The sequence below is a fragment of the Heptranchias perlo genome, chromosome 18, assembly GCF_035084215.1.
Source record: "Heptranchias perlo isolate sHepPer1 chromosome 18, sHepPer1.hap1, whole genome shotgun sequence".
In the NCBI taxonomy this organism is placed as follows: domain Eukaryota; kingdom Metazoa; phylum Chordata; class Chondrichthyes; order Hexanchiformes; family Hexanchidae; genus Heptranchias; species Heptranchias perlo.
In genome coordinates this window covers 50,204,243-50,216,443 of record NC_090342.1, presented here as the reverse complement: position 1 = coordinate 50,216,443, position 12,201 = coordinate 50,204,243, and the positions used below count along the sequence as shown (strand labels likewise).

The 12,201-nt window shown below is 46.5% G+C and overlaps 1 protein-coding gene across 1 annotated transcript in view; it reads left to right on the top strand.

Annotated features, from left to right (window-relative positions):
- Nucleotides 1–11,796, top strand: part of tmtc1 (transmembrane O-mannosyltransferase targeting cadherins 1) — a 152,663-nt gene extending 140,867 nt beyond the window's left edge. The window contains exons 17-19 of the mRNA XM_067999888.1: nucleotides 5,657–5,779; nucleotides 8,100–8,177; nucleotides 8,879–11,796. Coding sequence (XP_067855989.1) covers nucleotides 5,657–5,779; nucleotides 8,100–8,177; nucleotides 8,879–9,040 — 363 coding nt within the window. The 3' untranslated portion in view covers nucleotides 9,041–11,796. The remainder of the gene's footprint in view (nucleotides 1–5,656; nucleotides 5,780–8,099; nucleotides 8,178–8,878) is intronic.
- Nucleotides 11,797–12,201: the final 405 nt, after the last annotated feature.

Sequence of the window (12,201 nt, the reverse complement as noted above, 5' to 3'; positions counted from 1 at the left end):
CAGCTTATGGAACAAAGTGAATAGCCAGTGTAACTTTTTTAACAGTTTTACAAAAATGGAATGAGATCCTTTTACTTTACATAGAATGTACAGCACAGAAACAGTCCCTTTGGCCCAACTGGTCTATGCCGGTGTTTATGCTCCATACGAGCCTCCTCCCATCCTACTTCATCTAACTCTATCAACATGTCCTTCTATTCCTTTCTCCCTCAAATACTAATCTACCTTCCCCTTAAATGCATCTATACTATTCACCTCAACTATTCTATGTGGTAGACAGTTCTACATTCTCACCACTTTCAGTGAAGAAATTTCTCCTGAATGGATTTATTAGTGACTCTTAAATTTGTGGCCCCTAGTTTTGGTCTCCCGCACAAGTAGGAGATGTTGATTGTAATATTCTGCTATCATTTTCGTCAGTCGGAACGATAGCTATGGTGCTAGACTTGGCCTCAGCCTCAGTTCCAAGGTTAGGGGGTAGAAATTCACCCAGTGTTCCTGCTATTGATTGCTATGCAGTGACCCCCTTCTGAAAGTGCACAAGTCTGGATATTTAGTGGAGGACAGGATCGGGCTCGGCTGTGGGGGTCTCTCCTTCCACTGTAGAATAGCCTGCTGATACCCGCTGTAGATCCTCGTGCGAATAAAGGCCACTTGAGCAAAGTCCAGGGACCCCAATGCTTTTAGAAGTCATAGTGCCATCCAAAGAGGAGGGTGAACATGGGCAGGAAAAGGAGAAAAAAATACAACCATGACAGTCTGTAGTGTGTCGAGCAACATCCTATGTTATCCATAAGAACATAAGAAATAGCAGCAGAAGTAGGTCATACAACCCTTCAAGCCTGCTCCGCCATTCAATAAGATCATGGCTTCGACCTCAACTCCACTTTCCTGCCCTATCCCCATATCCCTTGATTCCTTAAATCTATCGATCTCAATCTGGAAAATGCTCAATGACTGAGCAACCACAGCCCTCTGGAGTAGAGAATTCCAAAGATTCACAACCCTCTGAGTGAAGAAATCTTTCCTCACCTCAGTCCTAAATCGCCAACCACTTATCCTGAGACTATGACCCCTAGTTCTAGACTCTCCAGCCAGGGGAAATAACCTCTCAGCATCTACCCTACCAAGCCCTCTAAGAATTTTGTACGTTTCAATGAGATCACCTGTCATTCACCTCTCATTCTTCTAAACTCCAGAGTACAGGCCCATTTTACTCAATCTCTCCTCATAGAACAACCCTCTCATCCCAGGAATCAATCCAGTGAACCTTCCTTGCACCCCCGCTAAGGCAAGTATATTTCCCTCCTTAGGTAAGGAGACCAAAATTGTACGCAGTACTCCAGGCGTGGTCTCACCAGATAATTGCAGCAAGACTTCCATACTCTTATACTCCAACCCCCTTGCAATAAAGGCTAACATACCATTTGTCTTCCTAATTGCTTGCTGTACCTGCATGTTAACTTACTGTGATTTGTGTACAAGGACACCCTAATCCCTCTGAATACCAACATTTCTTAGTCTCTCACCTTTTAAAAAATATTCTGCTTTTCTATTTTTCCTACCGAAGTGGATAATTTCACATTTCCCCACATTATACTCCATCTGCCACCTTCTCGCCATTCACTTAACCTGTCGATATCCCTTTGCAGCCTCTTTGCATTCTCCTCACAGCTTACCTTCCCACCTATCTTTGTATCGTCAGCAAACTTGGATAAGTTACACTCTGTCATCTAAGTCATTGATATAGATGTAAACAGCTGAGGCCCAGGCACTGATCCCTGCGGCACCCCACTAGTTACAACCTGCCAACCCGAAAATAACCCGTTTATTCCTACTCTCTGTTTTCTGTCCGTTAACCAATCCTCAATCCGTAGTAATATATTACCCCCAATCCCATGTGTCCTAATCTTGTGTAACAACCTCTTGTGTGTGGCACCTTATCGAATGCCTTTTGAAAATCCAAATATACCACATCCACTGGTTCCCCCTTATCCATCCTGCTAGTTACATCCTCAAAAAACTCTAATAGATTTGTCAAACACGATTTCCCTTCATAAAACCATGTTGACTCTGCATAATCATATTATGATTTTCCAAGTGCCCTGTTACTACGTCCTTAATAATGGATTCTATTATTTTCCCTATAACTGATGTCAGGCTAACTGGCCTATTGTTCTCTGCCTTCTCTCTCCCTCCTTTCTTTTTACATTTGCTACCTTTCAATCCAAATAGAAATAAATGGTTGTCTTTGTAATGTTCGATGTTCATCAGTTCACAATTATTCTTGTCCTGTGTGCGTCTATGTGCGTGTACATCTGCATGTCTGAACGCATCTATGTGCATGTGTGTGTACATGTGTCAGTGTGTGTATCTGAGCAAGTGTGTGTCTGTGCATGTATTTGAGCAAGTGTGTCTGTGTAAGTGTTTGTATTTGAGTAAGTATGTGTCTGTGTGTATTTGAATAAGTGTGTGCCTGTGTGTTTATCTGAGTAAGTGTGCATCAGTGTGCATGTATATCTGAATAAGTGTGTGTATTTGAGTGTGTGTCTGTGTGCGTGTGTGTATTTAAGTAAGTGTGTGCGTGTATCTGTGTGTATGTGCGTGTATCTGAGTGCGTGTGTATATCTGAGTCAGTGTGTGCATGTGTGTATCTGAGTAAGTGAGTGTCTGTGCGTGTGTGTGAGTCAGTGTATGTCTGTGCGTGTGTGTGAGTCAGTGTGTGTCTGTGTGCGTGTGTGAGTCAGTGTGTGTCTGTGTGCGTGTGTGTGAGTCAGTGTGTGTCTGTGTGCGTGTGTGAGTCAGTGTGTGTCTGTGTGCGTGTGTGAGTCAGTGTGTGTCTGTGTGCGTGTGTGTGAGTCAGTGTGTGTCTGTGTGCGTGTGTGTGTGTGTGAGTCAGTGTGTGTCTGTGTGCGTGTGTGTGTGTGAGTCAGTGTGTGTCTGTGTGCGTGTGAGTCAGTGTGTGTCTGTGTGCGTGTGAGTCAGTGTGTGTCTGTGTGCGTGTGAGTCAGTGTGTGTGCGCGTGTGTGTCTGTGTGCGTGTGTGTCTGTGTGCGTGTGAGTCAGTGTGTGTCTGTGTGCGTGTGAGTCAGTGTGTGTCTGTGTGCGTGTGAGTCAGTGTGTGTCTGTGTGCGTGTGAGTCAGTGTGTGTCTGTGTGCGTGTGTGTGTGTGAGTCAGTGTGTGTCTGTGTGCGTGTGTGTGTGAGTCAGTGTGTGTCTGTGTGCGTGTGTGTGTGTGAGTCTGTGCGTGTGTGTGTGCGTGTGTATCCGAGTCAGTGTGTGTCTGTGTGCGTGTGTGTGTGAGTCAGTGTGTGTCTGTGTGCGTGTGTGTGTGTGAGTCTGTGCGTGTGTGTGTGCGTGTGTATCCGAGTCAGTGTGTGTCTGTGTGCGTGTGTGTGTGAGTCAGTGTGTGTCTGTGTGCGTGTGCGTGTGTATCCGAGTCAGTGTGTGTCTGTGTGCGTGTGTATCCAAGTGTGTGCATATTTGAGTAAGTGTGCCTGTGTGTATTTGACTGTGTGTGTGTTTCTGTGCGCGTATGTGTATGAGTAAGTGTTTCTGTGCGTGTGTGTGTATCTGAGTAACTGTGTGTGTGTATCTGAGTAACTGTGTGTCTGTGTGCATGTGTGTAGCTGAGTGTGTGTGTGTGTGTGTGTGTGTGTTTCTGAGTATCACAACCAACGGATCAGATCAAAGCTCTGCAGTCCTGCCACATCCAGTCGTGAATGGTGGTGGACAATTAAACAACTAACGGGAGGAGGAGGCTCTGCAAACATCCCCACCCTCAACGATGGCGGAGTCCAGCACGTGAGTGCAAAAGACAAGGCTGAAGCGTTTGCAACCATCTTCAGCCAGAAGTGCCGAGTGGTTGATCCATCTCTGCCTCCTCCCGATATCCCCACCATCACAGAAGCCAGTCTTCAGCCAATTCGATTCACTCCACGTGATATCAAGAAACGGCTGAGTGCACTGGATACAGCAAAGGCTATGGGCCCCGACAACATCCCAGCTGTAGTGCTGAAGACTTGTGCTCCAGAACTAGCTGCGCCTCTAGCCAAGCTGTTCCAGTACAGCTACAACACTGGCATCTATCCGACAATGTGGAAAATTGCCCAGGTATGCCCTGTCCACAAAAAGCAGGACAAATCCAATCCGGCCAATTACCGCCCCATCAGTCTACTCTCAATCATCAGCAAAGTGATGGAAGGTGTCGTCGACAGTGCTATCAAGCGGCACTTACTCACCAATAACCTGCTCACCGATGCTCAGTTTGGGTTCCGCCAGGACCACTCGGCTCCAGACCTCATTACAGCCTTGGTCCAAACATGGACAAAAGAGCTGAATTCCAGAGGTGAGGTGAGAGTGACTGCCCTTGACATCAAGGCAGCATTTGACCAAGTGTGGCACCAAGGAGCCCTAGTAAAATTGAAGTCAATGAGAATCAGGGGGAAAACTCTTCCAGTGGCTGGAGTCATACCTAGCACAAAAGAAGATGGTAGTGGTTGTTGGAGGCCAATCATCTCAGCCCCAGAACATTGCTGCAGGAGTTCCTCAGGGCAGTGTCCTAGGCCCAACCATCATAAGGTCAGAAATGGGGATGTTTGCTGATGATTGCACAGTGTTCAGTTCCATTCGCAACCCCTCAAATAATGAAGCAGTCCGAGCCCGCATGCAGCAAGACATGGACAACATCCAGACTTGGGCTCATAAGTGGCAAGTAACATTCGCGCCAGACAAGTGCCAGGCAATGACCATCTCCAACAAGAGAGAGTCTAACCACCTCCCCTTGACATTCAACAGCATTACCATCACTGAATCCCCCACTATCAACATCCTGGGGGTCACTATTGACCAGAAACTTAACTGGACCAGCCATATAAATACTGTGGCTGCAAGAGCAGGTCAGAGGCTGGGTATTCTGCGGTGAGTGACTCACCTCCTGACTCCCCAAAGCCTTTCCACCATCTACAAGGCACAAGTCAGGATTGTGATGGAATACTCTCCCCTTTCCTGGATGAGTGCAGCTCCAACAACACTCAAGAAGCTTGACCCCATCCAGGACAAAGCAGCCCGCTTGATTGGCATTCCATCCACCACCCTAAACATTCACTCCCTTCACCACCGGCGCACCGTGGCTGCAGTGTGCACCATCCACAGGATGCACTGCAGCAACTCGCCAAGGCTTCTTCGAAAGCACCTCCCAAACCCACGACCTCTACCACCTGGAAGGACAAGGGCAGCAGGCACATGGGAACAACATGTTCCCCTCCAAGTCACACACCATCCCGACTTGGAAATATATCGCTGTTCCTTCATCGTCGCTGGGTCAAAATCCTGGAACTCCCTTCCTAACAGCATTGTGGGAGAACCTTCACCACACGGACTGCAGCGGTTCAAGAAGGCGGCTCACCACCATCTTCTCAAGGGCAATTAGGGATGGGCAATAAATGCTGGCCTTGCCAGCGACGCCCACATCCCATGAATGAATAAAAAAAAAGTGTGCATCTGTGTGCGTGTGTGTATCTGAGTAATCGTGTGTCTGCTTGTGTTTAGAATTTGGATTCTTTATCGTACAATTGGTTTTGTATTTTCTCAATTAACAAAAGACAATAAATGGTAACAGGATGAGTGCTCATGATCTCTTGCTCTTTCACACCCAGGCACTTGACGCTGTAAAAAGGGCCGTCCAAATGAAGCCCAAAGACCCAAAAATCCTTGCGGAACTTTATTTTTCTGAAGGAAATCTTTTGAGAGAGCTGAATCGGCTGGATGTGGCATTTGAGGTGCACAGTTTATCTAACTCTGAAATGCTGCTCGCTGTCTTTTAAGTTTAAAGAAGCTTACACTCTCAACATTTGGATCTCATAGATATATAATATATAAAATGTATTAAAACTGTTACTTCCTTACTTTAACTTCTGTGTTTTTTTAAACTATTCTTTTTCCTGGTTTCATCCTCCTCTCCTGTCCTGAAGTTGTTGACTCAAAAAGTGTTGGCAGCTATTGAACCATGGGGTTCCAAGATGTTGGAAGGCTATTTCACCATGGAGGGCACTACAGCTGAGCCTGCTCCTGTCCTCACTCATCGTTCACAGCTGCACACCTTCCAGTAGGTGTCAGTGTAGAGCGTCAGCAGATCTTGCTCCAATGCGGGTTTGCAGAAGGTACTTGGCCACCCCTACTGCCTCGTCCCCACACCTCGCTAAAGTCCGCTAACTGGGACTTGAGCCTGGGGCCTCCTTGTCTGTGGGGGGGGGGGTTCATTTACACTTTGCAGCTAAGCAGCCATTTTGAATCTTTGCAGATGCAGCAGACACAATGGCCCTGATAATTACTCGGGGCCGTGAAAAGAGCGGAGGGGGAAGACTTACGGACAGGGTTTCCTGGACGTCCTGACGATTTTGATGTCAGGACGTTTCTAAAATTTTTTCAGCAGGTTCCCGCCTTACAGGCAGCCTGTTTGGTCGGGAAAGCAGCCAGGGAGGGGATGCCCGGTAAATGGAACGTCGTAGTGGGGGGGGGTGGAAATTGGGGCCGGACATCGAGGTTGGGGGGCGGTCATTAAGGAGGGGGAGTCAGTCATCGGGGGGGGGATTGCAGATCGTTGCGGGGTCGGACATATTGGTGGGTGGGGATCGGCCGCTTGCGTGTGTGGGATTGCAGCAGGTAAGCTTGTTGGGCCTGCAGGAAACACTTCTGCTCCTTCGGGCCAACAGGCAGTGCAATAAAGGCACTTACCTGTTGATCCGGGCCTTCTCGCCTCCTCTTATGTGGTGTGAAGCAGAAAGCCCGGGAATCCCGGCCCCCAGGAGTTAAAAATAAAAAAAACTATTAAAATGGAGGCCCGCAGCCTCCTTAAAAGATTTCACTGACCGACAGGCCTCCTGAGAGCGTTTGGTCGCTCGCCCCTCGACCCGCCTCTCTTAAAACCGGAAGTGGGCGGGTTGGAGGTGGGGTGGGGTTTTACATTTTTACCTTCCCACCCGCCCCCAACCCACCCGTCTTTGGGGGTTAAAATTACCCCTGATGAAACAGCCTTGGGAATGAAATTTTAAGCGCAGGCAGTTGTTACTAAAAGAAAGAACTTGCATTTATATAGCGCCTTTCACAACCTCAGGACGTTGCAAAGTGCTTTACAACAAATGAAGTACTTTTTGAAATGTTGTCACTGTTGTATTGTAGGAGACATGGCAGCCAATTTGTGCACAGCAAGGTCCCACAAACAGCAATATGTTAATAACCAGATAATTTGTTTTAGTGATAAATATTGGCCAGGACACCGGGGAGAACTCCCCTGCTCATCTTTGAAATAATGCCGTGGGATCTTTTATGTCCATTTGAGAGGGCAGACGGGGCCTCGGTTTAACTTCTCATCTGAAAGACGGCACCTCCGACAGTGCAGCACTCCCTCAGTACTGTAGTGAAGTGTCCTAGATTATGTGCTCAAGCCTCTGGAGTGGGGCTTGAAACCACGACCTTCTGACTCAGAGGTGAGAGAGCTACCACTGAGCCACGGCTGACACTTTACTAAAGGATAATTGCTTGGTGACTCAAGAAAAACCTTTTCCAAGTTGGCCGTCTAGATGGGGACAATTGGCCTGACTGCACCCCTGGGGTAGAGAGGGAAGATTTAGCCAGGCCTGGTCACTGTCCAGTCATCACTGCTGGAACACGAGTGTGGGGAGAAGTTGGGTGAGGAAGGGGTTGGGCCCAGTTATGACGAGCAGCCCTTTCTAAACTCGCGCATGAAGTGGGCATGTGGGTGAGGTTGCAGAGGCAGTGCCCCAATATGAGCTGGCAGAGAAGGAGGGAAGAAAATTAACAAAAAGAAAAAGATCAGCACCCCCAATTACCAACCAAAAGTTTAAACCTTTTCGCCCAGCACACCATTTTGCAGGTAAATTTGTAAATATTTTTAAAAAATGACAACTGCCACACTGTTGGTGTTTGTTACGCACAGAAAAGGCGCAGCAAGTTTCACGGTTTTGCCGTTCTCGCATGTCTGTGAGCAGGGAAGGTTTTCAGAACACGTCCTCATGTTGAACTTTTTGCTGTTTTTCTGAAATGTTTGTTTTTGTATTTTTTCTTTTTTAAAACGCTCAGAGTTACAAGCAGGCTGTGGAACTGAGCCCAGATCTGTCACAGGCTTGGATGAACATGGGCGGGATCAGGCACATAAAGGTCAGCATAAAAAGGCATCCTTTACCTCAACTTGGCAATGCTGCCAAATCGGCAGAATAAAGCTGCATCAAATGTACTTGTTTTGTAAGCTGCCAGTGCTCCATCGGTCATTCTCTTTTCTCAGGCTTGGTGAATAGGCGTCAAACGTAGATTTTCTTTGCATGGTTTACTTTGTGTAGGTGTGTGTATGAATATTGATACTCATCAAGGTGAGGGGAGGTTGGGTACAGCTTGGCCAAACGCTGAGGCGAGCTGCCACTCTGGCCCAATAATGTGTTTCAGTCTTAACCTCAGGAGAGCACCCCCTGCTGCACCAGTGTGGTATTTTCTGCACCGGGCACCCTGCGGCCTCTCTGGGTGAGATTTTATTAGGAGGCGGTTTTAGTAGACCATGTCGAACGTACAACGCAACTGTTTGTGCTGCTTTGTGTGCAGTAGTTTAAATGTGTGAGAACCTTGGTAAGTTGTGTGAGAACCCTGGCTGAACATCAAATGTAGGCTTTTATATTCAGGACTGGTGATATTGTGTAAAAGCTTGAGATTTGAAGTAAAGCTGACCACCCACTGTGGATATTGTCTGCTCACATCGGGCCTACATGTTCCCTATGATACGTGCTTGAGTACAATTTCCCCTTGTGTGGGTGCTTGGTTTCTAATCTGTGAACTCATTTAATGCTCGTGTCGTTGTCTCAATCCCACAGGGTGACTACACAGCAGCGCGAGGGTACTACGAGAAAGCCTTAGAGCTCGTACCGAATAGCAAGATTCTGCGGGAAAACCTCAGCAAACTGGACCGTTTGGAGAAGCGATTGCAAGGAGGGAGAAGGGATGACCAAAGACCTCATGACCCAAGCACGAGGTGACAGAGGGAAGGCTTGCACTCGACTTTCACTTGACATAGAAAGACGGGGAAAGCACTTTCGTTCTCGTAGACTCTCGGATGGCTGAAGTGACAAAGGAATTTTTCTACTGTGAAGAAAACCAAGAAGTGCTGATTGTGAAGTGCGGTGTTACAGTCAAAAGATGGTGAGACTGATCCACACTCCAAAACTTGCATTGCAATTGGCAATTGCAGCTTCTCCAGCATCTTAGGTTTATTTATTCAACTCCTTCCTTTTTTGGGTGCTGTCCAAAATGACTTAAAGCAGCCACCATTGATCCTAAGGGGTTAAATCCCCCCGCCCCACACACACACACTTTAACCATTGTCGCAGTGGTTCTTGTGTTTTGCGTGTGGCGAATTCTGATGAAACTATTTATTAGTCCCGATGTTTACTGCACTTTTAAAAAATTATTTATCAAACAATATCGAATAGTCAGAAATTAGTTAAAATAAAGAATTCCACGGCAGCTCCTGTTCTGCATCAAAGCAAACTGATCAACAAGAGTCTGAGGCTTTCTACCCCTTTGTGTAGGCCAACCTTACCGGGCCTTTGTGGGCATATAAAAACAAGTAGCATGCAGCAGTGAAGCTCGTCAGGAGCACAACATTAATTACAAGACATCGGATATAAATTGCAGTGTATATCATGTCCGTGTTCATCCTCTGAAAATCAAGATAGTTTCTTATCAGGGAAAGTCGAAAGGGGAAATGTTAGGAGTGAGGTTCATGGCCAAACTCAGTGAGGCAGATCACAAACCCATTTAAGCAGAAAAGGGCATGTTTCATTTTAAGAGCAAGATATGTTAAAATAGTGAGACTCGAAGGGGCTGCTTCCTGTGCAGGCCTTGTGAAGGTGTTACCCATGGGTTGGAGTGTGTTTGCCTGATTCCCTGAAGTTTGGCCCTCCGTGGGTCATTGGTTTAATGTCAGCACTAAGACGGATGGCAGTGCAAGTCACAGAACTCTCTGAGCTCATCTCTCTAACACAGGATGAGATCAATTTAGGGTCGATGGCAGGAACAACAAAGAGTGTTGTACTTCCAGGTAGGGCACTGGAGGAGAAAACCCTGGAATGGTTGAAGAAACAATTGGATGATGTGATGGGGGAACTGTAGGATCCTTCTGGATGCATGAGCAACGAGGAGCCCAATGGCCTTCCCTGATCTGTATATCTTGTGATTAAAGGGAACATGATCCTTGTAGAGGTGGCACTGTTACTGGTATAAGCAATATTATTGATTTTCCCAACATTAAGCTGCCATTTTGAGTTCTCTGTAATGGAACACATACAAAGAAATATTAACTACTATTTAACTAAAAAAAAATTTGACAACATTCTCATCAATGGGTTAAGCTGCCCTCAAGGTACTTCCTTGAAATTAAATGATAAAAGTATTTCTGTTCGGGGCAGAGACAAGGTCATTGTCTGGAGCTTCAGCAGCCTTGGACTGGATGGCAAACAGCCAGCTTTTCCATTCCTGATTGCTCTCTGGCGACCCCACCTGGAAGTGCGTGCATGGAGAGTGGGCGGCCTGGGGAGGGGGGGGGGGGGGACGGGGGGAGGGGTGGAATAGGATCGGGGTTGGCCGTGATGCCCCTGGTGGATCGAATAGCCAGCAGTTGCTCACTCTTCAATAAATGCCCATTGGCCAAGGTTCGTGGAAGACACCTGGTGCCCGTGGGCTGTGCCCTGGCAAGTGGTCGACAGCTTCAAGAGGGGAGTGAAGAAAATTGGCAAAGCTTTTAAAAAAAAAAGAGGGGGAAGGTCAATGCTAATGGATTTCTTTTAGATAATGGGATGTCAGGAACATCCCATAGTTAACAAGAGTTTGTTTCCACATCTCTTTAAAGTGCTGGTGATATATAAATGAGGATCTGACATGCCATGACTTCATTTCCATGGTAACGATCCTCAGTCTGTACTCGCTGATCATCATAACTAAACTTGCTGGCACAGCTTGGTCATGGCACTGTGACACTGCAGAAGTCATTCCCTGATTAAACAATGCCTGAGGTGGACCTCCTGGAGCCTGCCAGCTGCTGACCGTACGAACTTTCGCCTCCGGCCTCCCTCCCTCCCTCGATCGGCCGAGCCAGCCCACCAGCCTTTTCTCCACACAGACCCTCACCGCGCTCATTTGGTCCCACAGAACGCCCCCCCCCCCCGATCTGTAATACAAATCCACGCGAGTCTTTCAGGAGTCAAATCGGGCATTTGTACAAAAGCACAACTCGAAATCTTGACATGGTGATAACGTCAAAGTGGCAACGATTGAAAAATTAATCACTTGGCAGGCGAACAAATGACTAGAGTGGGGTCATGCAGGGTTTAGATTTCTTATTTAATCTAAAAGTTATGACATTTGATTCCTGCCATCCAAACGCCAGACTCCAGTTCTACTGCAAACACATTTTTAAGTATCTCTATTTTTACATAAAATCTATAATTTATTTATGAATAATAAGTATTAAAGTTATAATATATTTCATTATTGCTATATGTATAGACAAGATAATGAAGTGTTGGTGTACATTATATACATTATATGCATTGAGCCTGTTGACTTTAAATGCAAACATTTTATAAAACGGAAATGAGAAGTGTCACGTGGTAAGGAGCTTTAACTGAGTATTGTGTGAGCACCCTCTTGAATTGAATTATCTTTAAAAAGCCTATTTTAATTTATCTTGCAATGGAATGTTTAATAAAGTAATGTTTTCTTGCAGTAACAAAAACTAAGCCTAGCATCCAGGCCTACTCATCAAAATGAGAGTTGTTGGTGCTGGGAAATGGAAGATTTTGAATTACGAGCACCCGGTGTCAACATTAAGCACCCCCAAGTAGATATATGACAGCTAGATTCCAATTAAAGCTCAGCTCCAGTTCCCCGTCTGCACCAGTGTGACATATTTCCACTTGCCAAAGCAGCCATCTTGTGCGCTCTCTCTCTGCATGAAATCTTCAAGTTAGTTCCAATTACTGTCAAATACAGGGCCGTCTTGTGTTGTGCCTGGAGACCCTCTAGGAATTGGATTGGAATTACGCAGACTCATTTCACATGAGGCCCCTATGGGTGCAAACAAAGGAGGCTTTTCATCACATCAGTCTGGACAGGACTAGAACCCAATTCGTAGAGGTGA